Source organism: Geotrypetes seraphini, chromosome 17 (assembly GCF_902459505.1).
Source record: "Geotrypetes seraphini chromosome 17, aGeoSer1.1, whole genome shotgun sequence".
Classification (NCBI taxonomy): Eukaryota; Metazoa; Chordata; class Amphibia; order Gymnophiona; family Dermophiidae; genus Geotrypetes; species Geotrypetes seraphini.
Genome location: NC_047100.1, coordinates 49,087,815 through 49,113,345, shown reverse-complemented (window position 1 = coordinate 49,113,345; position 25,531 = coordinate 49,087,815). Strand labels below are relative to the sequence as shown.

General features: G+C 45.6%; 1 protein-coding gene across 1 annotated transcript in view; it reads left to right on the top strand.

Moving 5' to 3' along the window:
* LOC117351462 (acylamino-acid-releasing enzyme-like) overlaps positions 1 to 25,531 on the top strand; it is a 252,705-nt gene that overhangs the window by 25,970 nt on the left and 201,204 nt on the right. Inside the window, 2 exon segments of the mRNA XM_033926761.1 lie at positions 1,516 to 1,642; positions 21,843 to 21,933. Coding sequence (XP_033782652.1) covers positions 1,516 to 1,642; positions 21,843 to 21,933 — 218 coding nt within the window.

Below are 25,531 nucleotides of genomic sequence, written 5' to 3'. Positions count from 1 at the left end.
GGGTGAGAGGCAGCCCTCTCTCTTCTCTGCCTACCCACTCCTTCCCTGCCCCGCCCCCCCGCATTCGCATCCTTTACCTACCCCCTACTTCTTTTAACTTCCCCAGCATGAGCAACATTGCCAACTAGTTGCCTGGGTCAGCTCTCCATCTGACATCACTTCTTAGGCACAGGACTCAGAAGTGACGTCGGAGGGACAGCCGACGTTGGCGCAAGCAGCAGGTTAAAGTTGATGCTTGCACCTGTGAAATGATAGTGGTACAGTAGACGGGTTGTTAAGGCATGTGCATGGCAGGGGAGGGGTGCAGAAAGGAGGAGGGGTGCCCTCATCAAGATGGCACCTGGGGTGGACCGCCCCCACCCTTTACTACGCCACTGGCTGTTGGGCAGACTAGATGGGATCGTTCAGGATCTGCTAAGTTGCTGCGTTATCCAATATGGCAAGTCTTATGTTTGTGTGTTATGCTGCCGGTCCTGGGTGTTCAGCTTAATTGTAGTTTTTCTCTAATTTTTAATATTAGCTAGTTATGAGAGTTTTAATAAATTTAATGAAAGTTAATGAAATATTAAAATTTGAAGAATTGTTTAAGAGTTATGTTAGATTAAATAAGAAGATACTAATAAGAAAGCAATTAATTTATTAATAAAGTAATTAAGTAATTGATATTTGAAATAATGGTAGGCAGGACGGGTCCAAGCCTATGATGTCATCAGGAGAAAACTTTCTTCTCTTGGAAGAAATTCCAGTATGAGATATATTGCTCCGTTTTCTGAGGCTTGTTCCTGTCAGCATTACTTAGTTTAAGAAAGTGAAGAGAAATATTTGCTACAAATTAAGTTGTCTTCTAATGGTTCTGTCGCTTTATATTTAACTATTTAATTAACCATTTAGTTCTGTAGATTGATTTATGTTTTTATAGCCTACTTTTTCAGATGGGTATGTTAGAGAAGATGAAATTAGGCCATACCTATTGATTTCCTTTCCTTGAGTCTTTCCATGCCAGTCTGATAACTATCCCAGAAGATTTTGGTTTTGAGGGACTCGTAGAGTTCTCTGCTTTCTCTCAAGTGGTACATGTGCATAGTCTATAGATAAATTGTTTATGCTGCAGTGATCAGATGGGGCATGGATGCAGCATATAGAATCTTAATCTGATTTAGCAGGAACACGCTGGAGAATTTCAGGAGGCACCAACCTATATAAAATAGACAAAAATCAGCACTTTTACCTCCAGCTAGCTTATTCAGACTGACATGGCAGCACCCAAGAAATTAATGAAATTAATGAAATTAATAGATATGACTAAATTTCACCTTAAGCTGGGACTTGTACAAAATCACTTAGGATATAAGTGATAAAAATTGGTTCTGGGCGGTATAGATGAAATAAATTTGTGTCAAATTCAGGAATCCACCTGACATCTCCAGAGAGTATGAAGACGGAGTAGGGAGGTAATAGATTTGGGTTACAGGGACATGAGTCTGCATTTGACCACCATATTTTGTAATATTTCAGAATGGTCGCAGCGGGACTTGGAAAGGAATGAAAATGTGAAATTTTGTCGACACTACATAATATTCCATGATAATGGATCCATTGTGTACTCTGGGGCTTCTGGTAACAGCACAGAGATTAAAGGAGAGTAAGTAGAACATCTAATGCCTGAAATTAAAGACAATGATGTCCCTATCACAGAAGATCTAGAGCTTCATGCAGAACCCCAGAAGTGCTAATGTCATAACATCATGCACCAAGTTAAAGGACTAATCTTGAAGCATCAAAACTCCCTCTTAAACTTTAGTCTGAACTCATTGTACCCATCTACTTCTTTTATCATAACTTTTATCTGCACTTTCCCCACATATCTACAAATATAAAACTCACATTTATGAGCCGCTTCTATCATCTAAACACTTTACAATGCCATTGTACAGTAACCTGGTTCCTGCCACTGAGAACTTATTCAGAAAAAATAATTTTATCTTCAAGTGACTATTACTGCACATACATCCTTACATATGTGGTATTGGTTGACTTGGTACTTTTTCTGACTGCAGGGCAGGCAGGAGCAAGTCGGGAGGCAGGCGAAGAGGAGCTGAGAGAGGGGAGAAAGAAGGAAGGAATCGGAGAAGCAGGGCAGGCAAGAGTGAGGGGCAGAGGCAAGAGATAGCTCCGCCCACCCCTCTGATGTCAGCCAGGCACCAATCCGAAGCTCCCCCTTAAAAGGGGAGGAGCCAAGGCACAATAACATTGGAGCCCAGTGAGCAGGGCAAGCAGGTGCAAGTCGGGAGGCAGGCAAAGAGGAGCTGAAAGAGGGGAGAAAGAAGGAAGGAATTGGAGAAGCAGAGCAGGCATGAGTGAGGGGCAGAGGCGAGAGATAGCTCCGCCCACCCCTCTGATATCAGCCAGGCACCGATCTGAAGCTCCCCCTTAAAAGGGGAGGTGCCAAGACATGATAACATCAGAGCCCAGTGAGCAGGGTAGGCAGGAGCAAGTCAGGAGGCAGGCGAAGAGGAGCTGAGAGAGGGGAGAAAGAAAGAAGGAATCGGAGAAGCAGGGCAGGCAAGAGTGAGGGGCAGAGGCGAGTGATAGCGCCGCCCACCCCTCTGATGTCAGCCAGGCACCAATCCGAAGCTCCCCCTTAAAAAGGGAGGAGCCAACGGCGCTCAGCCGTTCGGTGCACGTCGAAGGCGAGCGTTAAAGGCGCTCGCCTTAGCGAGAGCGCCTTCAGAAGGGCCTTCAGAAGGGGCGAGTCACTACACAAGTAGCAGGCAGAGAGAGTGTGGACACCAGCAGCAGGCAGAGAGAGTGTGGACAACAGCAGCAGGCAGAGAGAGAGAGAGAGGACCCCAGCAGCAGGCAGAGAGGACAGCAGCAGCAGGTAGAGAGGGAGAGAGAGAGAGAGAGGACAGCAGCAGCAGGCAGAGAGGGAGAGAGAGAGAGGACAGCAGCAGCAGGCAGAGAGGGAGAGAGAGAGAGAGGACAGCAGCAGCAGGCAGAGAGGGAGAGAGAGAGAGGACAGCAGCAGCAGGCAGAGCGGGAGAGGACACCAGCAGCAGGCAGAGAGAGAGAGAGGACACCAGCAGCAGGCAGAGAGAAAGAGAAAGAGAGAGGACACCAGCAGCAGGCAGAGAGAGAGAGAAAGAGAGAGGACACCAGCAGCAGGCAGAGAGAGAGAGAGGACACCAGCAGCAGGCAGAGAGAGGACACCAGCAACAGGCAGAGAGAGAGAGGACACCAGCAGTAGGCAGAGAGAGAGGACACCAGCAGCAGGCAGAGAGAGAGAGAAAGAGAGAGGACACCAGCAGAAGACAGAGAGAGAGGACACAAAGCAGACACAGAGGGCACTTACGTACGTAACATCAGCAGGTGACACGTAAACTGTTAACTGTTATCTTAAAGTAGGAACGACAATGGAAGCAGAGGGAAACCAGAAGATGAGCTTTCCAGTGTTCTGCACAGACTGTCATATGTATGACTACCTCCCCTCGGGGAGACAGTCATATGTATGCGGTCGGTGTCAGGAGCTGAAAAGCTTGAAGAAGGAAGTTAAGCGACTAGAGGACAAGATAAAGGAGCTAGAAGGTCTTTACACTACGGAGGACCCAATCAGGACAGCTGAAGACTTCATGAATGAGAGACACAATGAGGAGGAGGTCAGGGAACTCGAGAAATTCATTGAGGAAGCCTACAGGAGGAGGGTGGAAGAGAACGAACTCCAGATGGAAGATGAAATTACACCAACACCAACATGGAAGGGAAAACAAGAAGCAGATGACTATAAAGAAGACGCCCACAGAGGAACACCGCATGAGGGGGAGAAAATGGCAAGTCATTGCCAAGAAGAAGAAATGGCGAAGCACACCGAGGACATAGAAGAAGAAGCAGCAAAGCACTCCAAGGACATTGACCTGAGACCGAAGTGAAAATTAAAGAATGAAAAGTCAGCGATCCTAGTGGGAGACTCGATCCTGAGGCATGTGGACAGCCACATAACTGGAGGGAGAGAGGATCAACTAGTGACCTGCCTCTCAGGAGCAAGAACCAAAGACATCATGAACAAAATTGGAAAGATCCTGGAAGGAGCGGAGACGGAAGAGACCACAGTAATGATCCACATCGGGACGAATGATGTCAGCAGGAGAGACTACTGAAGAAGCACGCTGATAGAACAGTTCAAGATTCTGGGAAGGAAGCTGAAGATGAGGACTCGGAAGATAGCGTTCTCAGAGATCCTACCGGTACCGAGGCCAGATGTGATAAGGCAGGAGGAACTACAATCAATAAATGCGTGGATGAGGAGATGGTATGAGGAAGAAGGATTCCACTTTGTGAGGAACTGGACAACGTTCTGGGGCAAGAGCAAGCTCTACAGGAGAGATGGACTGCACCTGAGCGCGACGGGAACTAGACCTCTAGCAAACAACATCAGGAGAGGAATAGAACAGGCTTTAAACTAAGAAGAAGGGGAAAGCCGACAGTCAACCAAGCGTCAACGATTCGGAAGAAGGTATCCCGTGAAGATACTAAGGGGAAAAAAGGCTGGGAAGAAACAATGGGCAAATTACAGGAGTTGACTAACCCAGAAGAGGAGGTTAGAAGGATTGTAGCATAAGAGAAGAAGCTAGAGACCAAAGCGCAGGGAAAGGAAATGAAGACAAGAAAACACCAGGATCTAAATTGCATATATACTAATGCAAGGAGCCTAAGAAACAATTAGAAGCCATGGCCAATGCAAAGGACATAGACATCATTGGAGTCTCTGAAACATGGTGGAATGAAGATAACAAATGGGATACAGCACTGCCGGGGTACAAGCTCTATCGCCAGGACAGGTCAGGACAAAAAGGAGATGGAATAGCCCTATACATAAAAGAAAGCATACAATCGACAAGAAAGGACACAGCAGAGACGACCAACAAGCTGGAATCGCTTTGGGTTAAAATACCGGGAAGGAAGGGCCTGAAATAAAGATGGGCCTATACTATAGTCTACCCGGGCAAACTGGGGATATCGATGAAGAAATGGAAGCCGAGATGAAGCGAGAATGCAAAAGCGGTAACACGGTTATTATGGGAGACTTCAACTATCCTGGGATAGACTGGAGTCTTGGAAGCTCAAAATGCGCTAGGGAGATAGAATGCCTGGAGGCTACACAAGATTGTTTCATGGAGCAGCTTGTTAGAGAACCAACGAGAGGAAATGCCATTCTTGATCTAATCCTAAATGGGTTAAGGGGACCTGCAAAGGAAGTGGAAGTAGTGGGACCGTTGGGAAACAGCGATCATAATATGATCAAATTCAAGGTTGAAGTAGGAATACCGAAAGGAAAGAGAACCATAGCGACAACTTTCAACTTCAGGAAAGGAAACTACGAAGCAATGAGGGAAATGGTAAGAAAGAAACTTAGGAACACTTCCAAGAAATGGCAAACAGTAGAACATGCCTGGTCTTTTTTCAATGACACGGTGAGCGAGGCGCAAAATCTGTATATCCCCAGGTTCAGAAAGGGGTGAAAAAGAGTCGAACATAAGACTCGGCGTGGATAACTAAAATAGTGAAGGAAGCGATAGGAAATAAGAAAAATTCATTCAAGAAATGGAAAAAGGACAAAACTGAGGGGAACTGGAAAGAGCACAGGAAGTATCAAAAAGAATGTCACCGTGTGGTTCGAAAATCCAAAAGAGAGTATGAAGAGAGGTTAGCCAGGGAAGCACGAAATTTCAAACCGTTCTTTAGATATGTTAAAAGGGAAGCAGCCGGCTAGGGAGGAGGTGGGACCGCTGGATGACGGAGACAGGAAGGGAGTGGTGAAGGAGGAGAAAGAAACTAGCAGAAAGACTTAACGTGTTCTTTTTGTCTGTATTTACAAATGAAGACACATTCAACATACCGGAACCCAAGCAAATCTTCAATGGAGATCAAGCAGAAAAATTAACATCTATGGAAGAAGAAAAATTAAAAACTGACAAATCCCCGGGTCCGGACGGAATCCATCCAAGGGTTCTGAAGGAACTAAAGGAGGAGATAGCGGAACTACTGCAACAAATTTGCAATCTATCCCTAAAAACAGGCGTGATCCCGGAGGATTGGAAGATAGCCAACGTTACGCCCATCTTTAAAAAGGGATCAAGAGGTGACCCGGGAAACTACAGACCGGTGAGTCTGACTTCCGTTCTGGGAAAAATGGCGGAGGCACTGATAAAAGACAACATTGATGAACATTTTGAAAGAAACAAACTTCTGATAACCAGCCAACATGGTTTCTGCAAGGGGAGATCGTGCCTAATGAACTTATTGCACTTCTTCGAAGAAATTAACAAACGGATGGACAGAGGAGACCCCATAGACATCATATCTAGATTTCCAAAAAGCCTTTGACAAGGTACCCCATGAACACCTACTTCAGAAACTGAAGAACCATGGGGTGGAAGGAGACGTACATAGATGGATCAGAAACTGTTTGGCGGGTAGGAAACAGAGGGTAGGAGTGAAGGGCCACTACTCGGACTGGAGGAGGGTTACGAGTAGTGTCCCGCAGGGCTCGGTGCTTGGGCCGCTGCTATTTAATATATTTATAAATGATCTAGAAACAGGAACAAAGTGTGAGATAATAAAATTTGCGAACGACACCAAACTATTTAGTGGAGCTCAGACTAAAAAGGACTGCAAAAAATTGCAAAGGGACTTGAACAAACTAGGGGAATGGGCAGATGAAGTTCAACGTTGAGAAATGTAAAGTACTACATGTGGGAAGCAGAAACCCGAAGTACAGCTATACGATTGGAGGGATGTTATTGAAGGAGAATACCCAAGAAAGGGACTTGGGGGTAATGGTGGACATGACATTGAAGCCGACGGCACAGTGCGCAGAGGCCACTAAGAGAGCGAATAGAATGCTAGGTATAATCAAGGAGAGTATTACTACTAGAACGAAAGAAGTTATCCTGCCATTGTATTGGGCGATGGTGCATCCGCATCTGGAGTACTGCGTCCAATATTGGTCGCCGTACCTTAAGAAGGATATGGCGTTACTCGAGAGGGTTCAGAGGAGAGCGACACGTCTGATAAAAGGGATGGAAAACCTTTCATATGCTGAGAGATTGGAGAAACTGGGACTCTTTTCCCTGGAGAAGAGGAGACTTAGAGGGGATATGATAGAGACTTAGAAGATCATGATGGGCATAGAGAGGGACAGATTCTTCAAACTTTCGAAAAATAAGAGAACAAGAGGGCATTCAGAAAAATTGAAAGGGGACAGATTCAAAATGAATGCTAGGAAGTTTTTCTTTACCCAACGTGTGGTGGACACCTGGAATGCGCTTCCACAGGGCGTAATAGGGCAGAGTACGGTACTGGGGTTCAAGAAAGGATTGGACAATTTCCTGCTGGAAAAAGGGATAGAGGGGTATAGATAGAGGATTACTGCCCAGATCCTGGACCTGTTGGGCCGCCGCGTGAGCGGACTGCTGGGCACGATGGACCTCAGGTCTGACCCAGCGGAGGCATTGCTTATGTTCTTAAGCAGTGGCGAGGAGACACACCTGGTCATTAGATCTTCGATTAGAGAACTCTCTTGAAAAATTTAAAGCCAAACTTAAAACTTTTCTCTTTAAAGACGCCTTTACTCTCTAGTACCAGTTTCTGCTTCTCAAACCTTTAACTCTTGTGAAGCCTTGAAACGCCAAACGCTTCTTCTGAAGCGATCCCCTTCCTAATGTTCTTCCACTCCCCATTTACCTTCCCTTTTTACTAATTTTACTTCGATATATTTTAAAAAACCTTTCCCTCCTCAACTTCCTTTTTGTTCCATGTATGTCAATGTGAATCCGTCTAGTATTTTTAATATTTGATAAAATATTGCTTTTATTTACCTATTTTAATTGTTTTCTTCAATCTTTTTATATTGTACACCGTTTAGACACTTGTTTTGATACAGTATATAAAAAATAAAGAAACTTGAAACACTGCAGCTGGATTTCTAATTCTGATTATTACCAACACCCCTCATCCAGCATCTAGCTCCATATCATAATAATAATAACTTTATTTTTGTATACCGCAATACCACAAGCAGTTCAGAGCTTTTTACAGAGGAAGAGACTGTACACAGACAGCGATGTTACAGAAAATATTTTCAATTACATTTGTAAGCCGAGAAAGGTTAGGTATATCCAGAAGAATATCAGAGATACACCAAGTATTTCAGAGATACAACAAGGCAGGAAGGAGTCAGAAAAATTTATCAGAGAGATAGGTTTTAGGCAGAAGGAGAGCTTTCAGGGCTCGATAGAGTATCAGGGAGCAATATAATTTATTTGGGATTACCCCAAAAAATTTTATTAAGATTTCGACTGGTACAAAATGCTGCAGTTTGCCTGATTTTTGATCTTAAAAAATACAACCATGTTAGTCCTTTTTATACCAAACTGCATTGGCTACCTTTTGGGGCCAGAATGTTTTTCAAGTTTGGGTGCTTCTGTTATAAGGCACTTTTCGGATTATTGCCCTCATATCTGACTTCCTATTTGAAATTCTCTTATTCAACAAAAGGTATTAGAAATTTGGGTAAGTTTATCTTCCCTACCCCAAAGGCCTGTCTTTATAAGACTTTTTTGGACAGGACTTTGGCGTACCAGGCAGGGAAGATGAAATCCTGGTTAAGTCCGATGATTGTTCAATCCTACTGTTACCGTACCTTTAGGAAAACATTAAAAACCCATTTATTTGATAAACAAGAATGCTATTTTTGATATTATAATGAGGTGTTTCGGTTTTTATTCTTTTTAATGCATGTTAAAGTAATTTTTTGTAATATTTTATTATGTAATACTAGATTGATGTATGCAGTTTGTGTGTTTTGAAATTGTATCATGTGCTGAAATGTCTCAGCTTTTTCCTGTTGTGAACCACCCAGAACTACTGGTAGGGCGGTATATAAGAAAATAAATTATTATTAATCTCTCTTTGACTGCTGCTTTGCATCTGTTTAATTTATTAGGCAGTTAGGCTCAGATTCTCTAAAAGTGCGTCCCGATTTTAGGCAGCTGTAGACGTCCTACAGCTGTCTAATCAGCCAATCGGGATGCACGTTTTAAAAAAAAAAAATGCTCCCCAGGCAGGCCTGAAGGCGCCTCCGGGAGCCTAGGGAGACCCGCAAGATGCCTAAGCTCGTCTAAGGGCCTTAGGCGGGCCTTAGGCTGAACCTAGGCGGCCCTACGCGTCTCCCTAGTAGATGAGAAGCTTAAAAATGTAGGCCAGCAAAATGCTGGTCTACATTGTAAGTAAACGCGGCCGCTATACTTATCGCTGCAAGGGATCTCTCTGCCGCTATAAGTATAACGGGCCGTGGCCCCTGACCGATCACTGGCAGGAGGGTGCCCAAACCCTCCTGCCCGAAGACGCACCCCCCTCCCCGACACTACCGACCGCTCCCCCCCCCCCCCCCGACAATACCGGTCGCTGGCAGGAGGGTGCCCAATCCCTCCTGCCCGAAGCCGCCCCCCCCCCCCCCGGCGCTAACAACCCCCACTCCACCAAACCTGTTCTTACAGATGGGTCTTGCACGTCGAGCAAGCAGGCACGCCTCGTCGAAATGAGGTGGGCCCGCCCCTTCCCGGCCCATCCTGCCGAAGCCTAAGGCCTGATTGGCCCAGGCTCTAGAAGCCTGGACCAATCAGGCCTTAGGAATAGCGGGTCCGCCCATCCCTACAAAGTCTAAGGTCTGATTGGCCAATCAGGCCTTAGATTAAGTGGGGATGGGCGGACCCGCTATGCCTAAGGCCTGATTGGTCCAGGCTTCTAGAGCCTGGGCCAATCAGGCCTTAGGCTTCGGCGGGATGGGCCGGGAAGGGGCGGGCCCGCCTCATTTCGACGAGGCGTGCCTGCTTGCTCGACGTGCAAGACCCATCTGTAAGAACAGGTTTGGTGGAGTGGGGGTTGTTAGCGCCGGGGGGGGTGCGTCTTCAGGCAGGAGGGATTGGGCACCCTCCTGCCAGCGACCGATATTGTCGGGGGGGGGATCGGTAATGTCGGGGGGGGGAGGGGGGCGGTAATGTCGGGGAGGGGGGTGCGTCTTCGGGCAGGAGGGTTTGGGCACCCTCCTGCCAGTGATCAGTCAGGGGGCCACGGCCCGCTATACTTATAGCGGCAGAGAGATCCCTTGCCGCGATAAGTGTAGCGGGCCGTGTCTAATCTAACCCGATTCTCTAACCCGCGTCTGTAACATGGACGCCGGTTACAGAATCGGGGTTTAGTTTAGGCCGATTCTGAATAGGACGCCTCTCCCGGGCGTCCTATACAGAATCAGGGCCTAGGTGTCTTGCGGGCCTCGCCTTCAATATAGGCGGCCTGCCTGGGGAGCATTTTTTTTAAAAAAACGTGCATCCCGATTGGCTGATTAGACAGCTGTAGGACGTCTATAGCTGCCTAAAATCGGGACGCACTTTTAGAGAATCTGGGCCTTAATGCCTTTATCACTGTATGTGACACTTTTTTTTTTTTTTTCTATCAACAATGCAAGGAGTGGAAAAGTCACAAATACCCAAAATGAGAGCGGGAGTTCAAAATAAAATCACTTTATTAAAAACTCTATATAAAGAATGAAGCAACAAAATTCAGATAATGGATGTACTACAGACTCAACAATGGAGCATGTTTCAGCAGCCTGTACCTTCATCAGGAGTCTATATATTCTGTGCTGTACTATATAAAATTATGGAAATTTGGATTAAAACTTGGTTGATATGCACAATTGTGCATTAGTCTCCTGCTACAAAGCTTTTAAACTTGCATTTTTGATTTTGAGGTTTACCACCCTTTTTGTTTTTCCTGACTTTTTTTTTCTATAGCACTGGAAAGGAATGGAAAACAAAGATGAAAATGTTATAATGTCATATCACTCCATTGTGCTGCATCACTTCAAATACAGTACTGTGTGCAGTTCTAGTTACTGCATCTCATAATAGTTGTCGGGCGGGCGGAAGCGCCACAATGGTAAGGGGCCTAGCCGGCTGTGCACCCCCTTAAGGTTGCACCCAGGGCGGACCGTCCCCCTCCCCACCTTGGTATGCCACTGCTTTGGAGGAGAGGGGAGATATGATGGAGAAGTTTAAATGCACATGAGCCAAGTCTCTTTCATTTGAAAGGAAACTCTGGAATGAAAGTAACATAGTAACATAGTAGATGATGGCAGATAAAGACCCGAATGGTCCATCCAGTCTGCCCAACCTGATTTAATTGAAATTTTTTTATTTTTTTTTATTTTTTCTTCTTAGCTATTTCTGGGCAAGAATCCAAAGCTTTACCCGGTGCTGTGCTTGGGTTCCAACTGCCGAAAACTCTGTTAAGACTTACTCCAGCCCATCTATACCCTCCCAGCCATTGAAGCTCTCCCCTGCCCATCCTCCACCAAACGGCCATACACAGACCGTGCAAGTCTGCCCAGTAACTGGCCTAGTTCAATATTAAATATTATTTTCTGATTCTAAATCTTCTGTGTTCATCCCACGCTTCTTTGAACTCAGTCACAGTTTTACTCTCCACCACCTCTCTCGGGAGCACATTCCAGGCATCCACTACCCTCTCCGTAAAGTAGAATTTCCTAACATTGCCCCTGGATCTACCACCCCTCAACCTCAAATTATGTCCTCTGGTTTTACCATTTTCCTTTCTCTGGAAAAGATTTTGTTCTACATTAATACCCTTCAAGTATTTGAACGTCTGAATCATATCTCCCCTGTCTCTCCTTTCCTCTAGGGTATACATATTCAGGGCTTCCAGTCTCTCCTCATACGTCTTCTGGCGCAAGCCTCCTATCATTTTTGTCGCCCTCCTCTGTACCGCCTCAAGTCTTATGTCTTTCGCCAGATACGGTCTCCAAAACTGAACACAATACTCCAAGTGGGGCCTCACCAATGACCTGTACAGGGGCATCAACACCTTCTTCCTTCTACTGACTACGCCTCTCTTTATACAGCCCAGCATCCTTCTGGCAACAGCCACTGCCTTGTCACACTGTTTTTTTGCCATTAGATCTTCGGACACTATAACCCCAAGGTCCCTCTCCCCGTCCGTGCATATCAGCTTCTCTCCTCCCAGCAAATACGGTTCCTTCCTATTATTAATCCCCAAATGCATTACTCTGCATTTCTTTGCATTGAATTTTAGTTGCCAGGCATTAGACCATTCCTCTAACTTTTGCAGATCCTTTTTCATATTTTCCACTCCCTCTTCGGTGTCTACTCTGTTACAAATCTTGGTATCATCTGCAAAAAGGCACACTTTTCCTTCTAACCCTTCAGCAATGTCACTCACAAACATATTGAACAAGATTGGCCCCAGCACCGAACCCTGAGGGACTCCACTAGTCACCTTTCCTTCCTTCGAGCGACTTCCATTAACCACCACCCTCTGGCGTCTGTCCGACAGCCAGTTTCTGACCCAGTTCACCACTTTGGGTCCTAACTTCAGCCCTTCAAGTTTGTTCAACAGCCTCCTATGAGGAACTGTATCAAAGGCTTTGCTGAAATCCAAGTAAATTACATCTAGCATATGTCCTCGATCCAGCTCTCTGGTCACCCAATCAAAAAATTCAATCAGGTTCGTTTGGCACGATTTACCTTTTGTAAAGCCATGTTGCCTCGGATCCTGTAACCCATTAGATTCAAGGATTCACTATCCTTTCTTTCAGCAACACTTCCATTATTTTTCCAACAACTGAAGTGAGGCTCACCGGCCTGTAGTTTCCTGCTTCATCCCTGTGACCACTTTTATGAATAGGGACCACATCCGCTCTCCTCCAATCCCCAGGAATCACTCCCGTCTCCAGAGATTTGTTGAACAAGTCTTTAATAGGACTCGCCAGAACCTCTCTGAGCTCCCTTAGTATCCTGGGATGGATCCCGTCTGGTCCCATCGCTTTGTCCACCTTCAGTTTTTCAAGTTGCTCATAAACACCCTCCTCCGTGAACGGCGCAGAATCTACTCCATTTTCTTGTGTAACTTTGCCAGACAATCTCGGTCCTTCTCCAGGATTTTCTTCTGTGAACACAGAACAGAAGTATTTGTTTAGCACATTTGCTTTCTCCTCATCACTCTCCACATATTTGTTCCCAGCATCTTTTAGCCTAGCAATTCGTTAAGAGGTGATAGGCTCAGGAGTAATCTAATGAAATACATTTTTTAAGAAAGTGTGGTAAATGTGTGGAACAGTAGAGTGGTGGAGACAAGAGACTGTCTGTCTGATTTCAAGAAAGTCTGGGATAGGCAAGATGGATCTCTTGGAGACAGTGGCGTACCAAGGGGGGGGGCGGTGCGCCCCGGGTGCCAGCCCTAAGGGGGTGCTCCCGGCCTTGCCGTTCAGTCCCCCCCTATCCCCGAAGGACCGCTCGCCCCACTGACCTTCCTGCACCACCTGTGAAGCAGTCCGCAGCAGGATCGCGAAGTCAGCGTCAGCGATCCCTGCGCTGCTTAGGCGCTGCTTCCTGCGCTGCGATCCCGCCCCTCCTCTGATGTCAGAGGAGGGGCGGGACCGTGGCGCAGGAAGCAGCGCAGGGATCGCTGACGCTGACTTCGCGATCCTGCTGCGGCTGCTTCATAGGTGGTGCGGGGAGGCCAGGGGGGCGAGCGGTCCTTCGGGGTGGGGCGGGGCATCAGGCCTTCAGGTTGGGGCGGGCGGGCAGGCAGGCAGGCTTTCATGGGGGAGGGGGTGACAGGCAGGCAGGCAGGCCTTCAAGGGGGGACAGGCCTTCGGGGGGGGGTGCAGGCCTTCAAGGGGGGACAGGCAGGCCTTCAGGGGGGGTGCAGGCCTTCGGGGGGGGTGTAGGCCTTTGGGGGGGTGCAGACCTTCAAGGGGGTGCAGGCCTTCAGGGGGGGAAAGGCAGGCAGGCCTTCAAGGGGGGGACAGGCCTTCGGGGGGTGCAGACCTTCAAGGGAGTGCAGGCCTTCAAGGGGGGGTACAGGCCTTCAAGGGGGGGTGCAGGCCTTCAAGAGGGGGTGCAGGCCTTCAAGGGGGGGTGCAGGCCTTCAAGGGGGAGACAGGCCTTCAAGGGGGAGACAGGCCTTCAAGGGGGAGACAGGCCTTCAAGGGGGGGACAGGCCTACAAGGGGGTGGGACAGGCCTTCAGGGGGGTGCAGTCCTTCGGGGGGGTGCAGACCTTCAAGGGGGGGACAGGCCTTCAAGGGGGGGACAGGCAGGTCTTCAAGGTGGGGGGACAGGTCTACAAGGGGGAGGGACAGGCCTTCAAGGGGGGGACAGGCCTACAAAGGGGTGGGACAGGCCTTCAAGGGGGGTGCAGGCCTTCAAGGGGGGACAGGCAGACCTTTAAGGGGGGACAGGCCTTTGGGGGGACCCTGGTTTAGAAGTACACGGAGGGAAGGGGGTGTTCAAAGAGACGTGCATATGCCAAACTTTTGGGGGGGATGAAGAAATAATGGGTCTGAAAATAGAGGAGAGGGAGAGAAATGATGGACCATGGGATTTAGGGAGGGAAGGAACAGAAAGGGAGAGAAATTGGACACAAGGGATGGTGTGGAGGAGGGATAGAGATACTGGATAGGAGGGTAATTGGGAAAAGAAAGGGAGAGATGGTGGACTCTGGGGTGGTGGGGAAGGAGGGAGAGATGCCGGATGAAAGGGTAGTTAAGAAAAGGTGGATCTGTGGAGGGAGATGAAAAAAAGGAAAGATACCAGACTTCCTGGGGAGGGAAGGGAAATGGAAAGGGAGGACAGAGTTGGCAGATGGATAGTTAGCACGCAGAAAGAAGAAAGAAGGAGACCCTGGCAAGCAAGTTTTCAGAAGAAAACCAGAGCCTTGGACCAACAAGATTTGAAATATAACCAGACAACAAAAGGTAGAAAAATTAATTTTATTTTCTGTTTTGTGATTATAATATGTCAGATTTGAAATGTGTATCCTGACAGAGCTGGTGTTGGACTGCAAACGTGAGCTAGGATTTAACAGAGAGAGGAAAAGTCCTTTTTGTTTCTTTATTTTATTTACACCACAGCGCCAGTGTGGTTAGGAGAAGCCAAAGGGGGTGAAAAAGCTATAAAACCCACCAGGAGTTTTGAAAAAAATCACCCAACTGGGCAGGAAAATCGAATTGAAAAACCAATTCAATAGGCTAAATCGAATCGAAATTTTTTTTCCTGAATCTGGCAGCATTAGTTTGCGCTACTGTCTTAGACTTTAGGACCTGGGATTGGGGAGAGATGGCATCCTCAGTACTTTATAATGCAAGTGAAACGAGGATTTGGTCAGACTTTTGAAGGGTCTGCAGAAAAAAAATATTGTATAGGCCGGGGACATGAAACAGCAGGAAATGGGAACTTTTCTTCCTTCTATTTTTGTGAATGGAAAGGCTGAGGATGTCAGAGAGTTCAGTTAAAATATGTGCTTTATAAGAAAATATAATAATGTGTTTTATAAAGTTTATAGCCTACCCAGTGAGGTGTTCCTAGTGGTGATGGTGGCAGCGTGTCAATGTGTTGAGAGGAAGAGGTGGTCTGGGAACTTCTGCTGAGCAAACTCCGGGCCCATTTCCACCCCCCAGTTAGTCCACTCCACTCAACTGGTTCACACACTGAGTGGGTCTTTGGGTGTTGTTTTGGGATCTCTTCCAGTGGTTTATCTCCTTCTGGTCCAAGAAGGAAACTTTGTTATCCTTAGCATTGACCTACAGAATATGTTTGTAACAGCGCTGCTTGTGTGGCATTAGGCTATGTAGTGATCGAAAGAAAAAAACAGACCTTTGCACATTTTTGCACTATATGGTGGGTGTATGAGGAGATTCACATTTCCTGCACAGCTAAGTCCATGTGAAGTTACCTTGTGCTGTATTTGACATCTAGCAAGGTCTCTGTTTGAAAGGAAAGATCTAAACTTAAAAATGAAGTGGCCAGAAGTTATGGTAAAAGCAGATAGTGTAGCTGGTTTTAAGAAAGATTTGGACAAATTCCTGGAGGAAAAGTCCATAATCTTTTATTAAGACATGGGGGAAGTGTCTGCTTGCCCTGGATCGGTAGCATGGAATGTTGCTACTCTTTGGGTTTTGACCAGGTATTAGTGTCCTGGATTGGCTACCATGAGAATGGGCTACTGGGCATGATGGACCAGTTAGGCTATTCTTATGTTATGTTCTCATCTGTAGGGGCCTTTGTTTTCACTTCTTATTTTAATGTATTTTTTTTCTGGGAACTTATCAGTGTTTTTTATAATGGGAACAAAAATGGAAGAGAATTAATGTGTGTGGGATGAGGGGGTAACTAATTTCTTCAGCTAAATAATTCAATCCACTTCAAACAGACATAGGAGAACTCACGCACCATTCACACACCCTCCAACCAAAAACGTCAAAAGAAAAAAACTGTTCGACAACCTCCTAGCCATTCGAGCTGCAACACTCGACCCCCAACTCTACAACCAATTGACATCGACCACAGACTGCAAAACCTTCAAAAAGAAATAAAAACCCTTCTATTCAAAAAACACATAAAACCGAACTAACACAATCAGAACTGTCCCAAGCATCACCTGCAACTACTCCATATGTACTTCTGATGTCATGACAATTCAGACATAATTTATGTTATGTTATATTTGGAATATAAGAAAATTTTCACTGCCTGTTTCTATTCTGACCATTTATTCTGTTTCATGGTCATTACAAAAAATATTTTTTTACATAGGGGGGGTGTCAAAAAATGATGGGCCCTGGGTGCCACATACCCTAGGTACGCCACTGCTTGGAGAGAAGAAGAGATAGTGGTTGCTGTTGATGAGCAGACTGGATAGGCCATTTGGCCTTTATCTGCCATAATGTTTCTTTGTAGAGCCCAGTGATACAGAAACTGTTTTAGGACACTTTTTTCCCCCAAAGTCCCTCCATATCAGTGCAGGATCCAGCTAAACTAAATTTTCTTCACGTGAGCAAGAACATTTGCCTTTTTAGCTACAGTATTTTAGTCAACAGCATGTACACCTCCTCTGATGATCTCTTCATCTCCCTGTTCCTGCTTTCTGCTATGAACTGTTTTATAAGGCTGAAAACCCCATCTACGATTTACCTTTTGTAAAGCCATGTTGCCTCGGATCCTGTAACCCATTAGATTCAAGGAAGTACACTATCTTGTGGATCCTCAACTGTCAGCAATTGATTAACTAGCAAGGGGTAAATATTTTAGCTGCCATCTGGCCAACAAATAGACGCAAACTACATTATTCTGTTGACAGGATGTGCCCTTTTGGTTATGCTGTATGTGTAAGCACTCTCTCTCCCTAGATAGATCAAAGTTCTCAACCCAGTCCTTGGAACATAAGCCAGTTTGATGTTTAGTATATAGGCGGGTAGGAAACAGAGGGTAGGGGTGAAGGGCCACTACTCGGACTGGATGGGGGTCACGAGTGGTGTTCCGCAGGGCTCAGTGCTAGGGCCGCTGCTATTTAATATATTCATAAATGATCTAGAAACAGGCACGAAGTGTGAGATAATAAAATTTGCGGACGATACAAAACTATTTAGTGGAGCTGGGACTAAAGAGGAATGCGAAGAATTGCAAAGGGACTTGAACAAATTGGGGGAATGGGCGGCGAGATGGCAGATGAAGTTCAACGTTGAGAAATGTAAAGTATTGCATGTTGGAAACAGAAACCCGAGGTACAACTATACGATGGGAGGGATATTATTAAATGAGAGCAACCAAGAAAGGGACTTGGGGGTAATGGTGGACATGACAATGAAGCCGACGGCACAGTGCGCAACAGCCGCTAAGAAAGCAAATAGAATGCTAGGCATAATCAAGAAGGGTATTACAACAAGGACAAAAGAAGTTATCCTGCCATTGTATCGGGCGATGGTGCGCCCGCATCTGGAATACTGCGTCCAATATTGGTCTCCGTACCTTAGGAAGGATATGGCGTTGCTCGAGAGGGTTCAGAGGAGAGCGACACGCTTGATAAAAGGGATGGAAAACCTCTCATACGCTGAGAGATTGGAGAAACTGGGTCTCTTTTCCCTGGAGAAGAGGAGACTTAGAGGGGATATGATAGAGACTTATAAGATCATGAAGGGCATAGAGAGAGTAGAGAAGGACAGATTCTTCAAACTTTCGAAAAATAAAAGAACAAGAGGACACTTGGAAAAGTTGAAAGGGGACAGATTTAAAACGAATGCTAGGAAGTTCTTCTTTACCCAACGAGTGGTGGACACCTGGAATGCGCTTCCAGAGGGAGTAATAGGGCAGAGTACAGTACAGGGGTTTAAGAAAGGATTGGACAATTTCCTGCTGGAAAAGGGGATAGAGGGGTATAAATAGAGGATTACTGCACAGGTCCTGGACCTGTTGGGCCGCCGCGTGAGCGGACTGCTGGGCATGATGGACCTCAGGTCTGACCCAGCAGAGGCATTGCTTATGTTCTTATGTACACAATGAATATTTATAAGATAAATTTATATGCCTTGCCTTCATTGTGTGCAAAGCTGTCTACATAAGAACATAAGCAATGCCTCTGCTGGGTCAGACCTGAGGTCCATCATGCCCAGCAGTCCGCTCACGCGGCGGCCCAACAGGTCCAGGACCTGTGCAGTAATCCTCTATTTATACCCCTCTATCCCCTTTTCCAGCAGGAAATTGTCCAATCCTTTCTTAAACCCCTGTACTGTACTCTGCCCTATTACTCCCTCTGGAAGCGCATTCCAGGTGTCCACCACTCGTTGGGTAAAGAAGAACTTCCTAGCATTCGTTTTAAATCTGTCCCCTTTCAACTTTTCCAAGTGTCCTCTTGTTCTTTTATTTTTCGAAAGTTTGAAGAATCTGTCCTTCTCTACTCTCTCTATGCCCTTCATGATCTTATAAGTCTCTATCATATCCCCTCTAAGTCTCCTCTTCTCCAGGGAAAAGAGACCCAGTTTCTCCAATCTCTCAGCGTATGAGAGGTTTTCCATCCCTTTTATCAAGCGTGTCGCTCTCCTCTGAACCCTCTCGAGTAACGCCATATCCTTCCTAAGGTACGGAGACCAATATTGGACGCAGTATTCCAGATGCGGGCGCACCATTGCCCGATACAATGGCAGGATAACTTCTTTTGTCCTTGTTGTAATACCCTTCTTGATTATGCCTAGCATTCTATTTGCTTTCTTAGCGGCTGTTGCGCACTGTGCCGTCGGCTTCATTGTCATGTCCACCATTACCCCCAAGTCCCTTTCTTGGTTGCTCTCATTCAATAATATCCCTCCCATCGTATAGCTGTACCTCGGGTTTCTGTTTCCAACATGCAATACTTTACATTTCTCAACGTTGAACTTCATCTGCCATCTCGCCGCCCATTCCCCCAATTTGTTCAAGTCCCTTTGCAATTCTTCGCATTCCTCTTTAGTCCCAGCTCCACTAAATAGTTTTGTATCGTCCGCAAATTTTATTATCTCACACTTCGTGCCTGTTTCTAGATCATTTATGAATATATTAAATAGCAGCGGCCCGAGCACTGAGCCCTGCGGAACACCACTCGTGACCCCCATCCAGTCCGAGTAGTGGCCCTTCACCCCTACCCTCTGTTTCCTACCCGCCAACCAGTTTCTGATCCATCTATGTACGTCTCCGTCCACTCCATGGTTCTTCAGTTTCCGGAGTAGACGTTCGTGAGGCACCTTGTCAAAGGCTTTTTGGAAATCAAGGTATATGATGTCTATGGGGTCTCCTCTGTCCATCTGTTTGTTAATTCCTTCGAAGAAGTGCAATAAGTTCGTTAGGCACGATCTCCCCCTGCAGAAACCATGTTGGGTTGTTTTCAAAAGTTCGTTTCTTTCCAGATGTTCATCGATGTGTTCTTTAATCAGTGCTTCCGTCAGTTTCCCCGGAACCGAAGTCAAACTCACTGGTCTGTAGTTTCCCGGGTCACCTCTTGATCCCTTTTTAAAGATGGGCGTGACATTGGCTATCTTCCAATCCTCCGGGATCATGCCTGTTTTCAAGGATAGGTTGCAAATTTGCTGCAGTAGTTCCGCTATCTCCTCCTTTAATTCCTTCAGAACCCTGGGATGGATTCCGTCCGGACCCGGGGATTTGTCAGTTTTAAGTTTTTCTATCTGCCTGTGTACATCATCAAGGCTCACTTCCATGGATGTTAATTTTTCTGCTTGATTTCCATTGAATATTTGTTCAGGTTCCGGTATGTTGGTTGTGTCTTCGTTTGTAAATACAGACGAGAAGAACATGTTGAGTCTTTCTGCGACTTCTTTCTCCTCCTTCACCGCTCCCTTCCTGTCTCCTTCGTCCAGCGGTCCTACCTCCTCCCTAGCTGGCTGTTTCCCTTTAACATATCTGAAGAACGGTTTGAAATTTCGTGCCTCCCTGGCTAGCCTCTCTTCATACTCTCTTTTGGCTTTTCGAACCACACGGTGACATTCTTTTTGATACTTCCTGTGCTCCTTCTGGTTCCCTTCAGTTTTGTCCTTTTTCCATTCCCTGAATGAATTTTTCTTATTGCCTATCGCTTCCTTCACTATTTTAGTCATCCATACTGGGTCTTTTGTTCGACCCTTTTTGCACCCCTTTCTGAATCTGGGGATGTGCAGATTTTGTGCCTCGCTCACTGTGTCTTTGAAAAAAGACCAGGCATGTTCTACTGTTTGCCATTTTTTGGAAGTGTTCCTAAGTTTCTTCCTTACCATTTCCCTCATTGCTTCATAGTTTCCTTTCCTGAAGTTGAAAGATGTCACTATGGTTCTCTTTCCGTTCGGTATGCCTACTTCAACCTTGAACTTGATCATATTATGATCACTGTTTCCCAACGGTCCCACTACTTCCACTTCCTTTGCAGGTCCCCTTAGTCCATTTAGGATTAAATCCAGAGTGGCATTTCCTCTCGTCGGTTCTCTAACAAGCTGCTCCATGAAGCAATCTTGTATAGCCTCCAGGAATTCTGTCTCCCTAGCGCATCTTGAGCTTCCAAGACTCCAGTCTATCCCAGGATAGTTGAAGTCTCCCATAACAACTGTGTAACCACTTTTGCATTCTCGCTTCATCTCGGCATCCATTTCTTTATCGCTATCTCCGGTTTGCCCGGGTGGACGATAGTATAGGCCCATCTTTATTTCATGCCCTTTCCTATCTGGTATTTTAACCCATCGCGATTCCAGTTTGTTGATCATCTCCGCTGTGTCCATTCTTGTCGATTGTATGCTTTCTTTTACGTATAGGGCTATTCCTCCTCCTTTCTGACCTGACCTATCCCGGCGATAGAGCTTGTACCCCGGCAGTGCTGTATCCCATTTGTTTTCCTCATTCCACCACGTTTCAGAGATTCCAATGATGTCTATGTCCTCTGCATTGGCCATGGCTTCTAGTTCCCCCATTTTGTTTCTTAAACTCCTTGCATTAGTATATATGCAGTTTAGATCCTGGCATTTTGTCGTCTTCATTTCTTTTCCCTGTGCTTCAGTCTTTGGTGTCTTCTCTTTTGCTACAATCTTTCTAACCTCCTCTTCTGGGTTAGTTGACTCCTGTAATTTGTCTCTTGTTTCTTCCCTGCCTTTTTTCCCCTTAGTATCTTCACGGGATACCTTCTTCCGAATCATCGACGCTAGGTCGACTGTCGGCTTTCCCCTTTCTCTTAGTGCATATTCTGAAAACCAATCTAGCTTGGTGCCTTTCGAAGACCAAATTGAGAACTCTGATATAAACAGATAAATACACGAACATATATTTTACAGTATGTCTGTCTATCTGCCTAACGAATAATATGTTCTATATATTGTTAGGGGAGGCAGGTTCCATCAGAATGAGAATAGGCTCATGAGTGGAAATGATTATTATACAGTTCTTTGTAATTTTTGAATTGCAGGGTGTTATGCAGGGAATCACCTTCCGGAGCTCTGAAGGCTGTTTTGCGAGAAAGCAAGAACAGCAAAGGAGAAGACAAGCAGTTTCTTGAGGTAAGTCTTGGAGAGTGAGGATGGATACGTTTCTGGACTTATTTATCCTATAATCCTGCCCTTGAATGTATATTATACAGTGATGTGAAAAGTCACCTCCCTGATTTCCCCTATTAGCGCAGATATGTCACAAACTGAATGGTTTCTGATTGTTAAGAAAAAAATGTAATATTTGAATAAGAGAACCTGAGTGAACTCGCAGCATAGTTTTTACATTATTACCTAATTTATTTAAAGAATAAAGTTATCCAACACCCATGTCACCCATGTGAAAAACTAACTGCCACCTAAGCTTAATAACTGATTGCATCACCTGTAGTAACAATAATTGTAATCAAACACTTCCTATAATTTGATATCAGCTTTTCATATCGCTGTTGAGGAGTCTTAGCCCACTCTTCTTTGCAGAACTGCTTTAATTCAGACACATCTATAAGTTTTTCTGTATGAACTATTCATTCAGGTCCTTTTGGATCAAAGTCAGGACTTTAACTAGGCCAGTCTAAAACTTTTATTTTGTTTCTCCTTTGCATTTGTGTTTTGGATCATTGTCCTGTTGAATAAACTAATTATGCTCCAGGTCAAGCTCCTGGACAGATGATCAGACATTCTCCTTGAGGTTTAATAATGGCAAGTTTTCAGAGGAGGGGTCAAGATGGTGGCAGCAGCATAGTGTGGAGCTCTACACACCGTTCCCAATATGGTGGGGAAAAAAAGGGTAAAGTGAAGGGTTTTCCCTCAGAACCCCAACTTCAACCTTCTGTTTTGTTTAAAGCAGTGTTCTTCAACCGCCGGTCTGTGGTACAATCGATGCGGCATTATCTTTGGGCTGGCTCCCTCTTCCTCACTGCCGCGGGCAGCGGCTCCTATGCGCGGCCTGTACCTGAACTGGAAGCCTTCTCTCTGACGTCGCAACATCAGAGGGAAGGCTTCTAGATGAGGCACGGGACACACGAGGAGCCGATGCCTGCGACTTTGTGCACTGCGGCAGTGAGGAAGAGGGAGCCGGCCTGAAGATAACACCTGGGGCGGCATAAAACGGCCAGGCGGGAGTAGACCAGAAGGTAAGGCACAGCATGGAGCGAAGAAGACCACAAAGGTAGGGGGGAATGATTTTGTTTTCAATTTAGTGTTTGAATTGTGTTAATTTCGAGAATTTTAATATGCTGTCTATTTTGCACTGTTCAGGAAGAAATACATTTGTTTCTTTTTCTCTGAGGGTTGTACTGCATGCAGAGTCTTGCATCTTAGGGTTTGTTTGTATATACAGTGATACCTTGGTTTGCGAGCATAATTCGTTCCAGAAGCATGCTCACAATCCAAAGTGCTCGTATATCAAAGCAACTTTCCCCATAGGCCATAATGGCAACTCGGATGATTCGTTCCCCCGAGCCGACACCTGACCTGACCCCCGGGAACCGGCATTGTTGCTCCCCTGAGGCCACTGGTGCTGCTCCCTTCCTTCGCGATCGCCTCCCCCTCCCCCCCCCCCCAACTGACCGGCCCTGTCCTTACCCGTGTGCCGCCATTCTGGGCCTTGAGCATCTGCACATGCTCAAGACCTTCTGGCTCTCACTCACCCCGAGATCCTCATGAGAATCTCGGAGAGGGTGAGAGACAGAAGGCCATGAGCATGCGCAGATACTCAAGGCCCAGCAACAGCCCAGCAGGAAACCGGCGGCAGGCACTTTCCAACACCGGCGGCACATGGGTAAGGACAGGGACAGTCTGGGGGAGGGGAGGAGGCGATCGCAAAGGGAGGGAGCAGCGCTGGTGGCCTCTGGGGAGTAACAAAGCTGGTTCCCAGGGGTGGGGTCGGGTGGGGGCTCGCAAATCGAGTCAATGCTCAGTTTACGAGTTACAGTTTGCTCGAGTGTTTTCCTCGTCATTCAAAACAGTCACAAACCGTGTTACTCACAAACCGAGGTTTGACTGTATTAATACTTTTAGATTTTGGTCCCGTATTTGCATAGGGGTTATCCGTGTTCTGGTAGGAATGAATGTTGAGAAGCATACAGTGTGCTTTGTGTAGTTTAATTTTGTGGTTAAGCATTGTGTTGTGTAATAAGATTATATTGTGTGTATATTTGAAAATTGAATGGAAAAAAGTGTTACAATTAGTACTATTATAGGGGCAGGGTCTAGGGCGGGGTCTGGCCCACCACTTAGCCCAGTGTTCTTCAACCGCCTGTCTACAAAATAATTCTTTTATTTCCGCCGGTCCATAGGTGTAAAAAGGTTGAACAACACTGGTTTAAAGGACCATTAAATTTTAATCTGCAACGTGGAGCACCAGTAACTCCAGATGTTGGGAAGTCGCTGGCTGCCTCTACCCCGTTGCCAGGAGGAATGGCATTGGGCTACAACTCTGCTATCTCTAACCCCCGATTTGCAGTACCCACTAACCAAGCCGCTTTTAGCAAAGTTCTGGGAACCCAACGGCTGGTGCCCTGAAGATACCGTTGGACAGTCCTGCTTCGTGGGGGAGGGCTCCTGTGACAAGAGAAGAAGTGATTTCATCACCTCCGGAGCAGCCTGCTGTGGCATCAACGCTGGGTGATTTGGTATTAGAAACCGGGAAGAGAGAGATTCCTGCTTCTGCTGAGACATATGAAACCTAGATTAGATAAACTCTTTGATTTTCTATTATCATTTTAGATCAAGTCTTTCATAAAAAAAAAAAAAAAAAGAACAAACCAGTTAACTTTTAGACCAAGTTTCTATAAAACCTTTTAATATCCCTCCTGATGTTGTTTTTCCCTAAATGTTTTTTCTTTTGGTTATTTTATTTTAAACAAATGTAATTTATCCTTCTATTCCTTATGTATCTTTAAATAACTATAGATAAGATTGTATGTTTTTATTGTTTAAATGGTTGTTATTTGTCCCCCCAAAATTACTATTGTTAAATGCATTGAATTATTTGATATTGCGTGCAAATCAAAATTTTAATAAAGTTGAGACTGCAGCAGAAGTGAAGGTAATATTCTCCAAGATTCAGCTTCAGAAGTCTTCAGTATTTACACTGGAATCAATTTGGACCATGGTCTCTGATCTTTCAGTTCAATTTGCTTTGATGAATTCTATCATTCAAAAAAATTCAGCTAATATAGCTTCTACTCAAAATTAAGTCAATCAAGTAAGCAGGACTATGGAGGCACAAACTGAGAAGTTCAAGTTTATTATAGATTTGATTAATCGCTTATTCAAAATTCTAAGCAAAAGTATCTGATCTCCAGATGGTGAACTCAGTTATGAAAGAGAATACTTTTTAGAGAAGGAGGATTGATAATTTGGAAAATGCAATTAGATAATCAAACCTTAATTTGATAAACTTTCCAAAGCTCCCACTTGTTTCTCCCAGAGAGATGTTAATTTGTTATCTAAAGGAGATATGAGGGGCATTCAATAATTTATCTACTTTAGTAGGAAAGAAAAGTGTTTTCAAAATATTTTTGTTTTATTTTTCAATATACACTTCCCCCTCTGTATTCACGGTTTCGGTGTCTGCGGTTTCAGTTATTTGTGGTTTTTCGTGTGCAGGCTGTGCCCCCAAATTTACATCACAGGAAGTCGCTGCTCCCAGTGCTGCACAGAG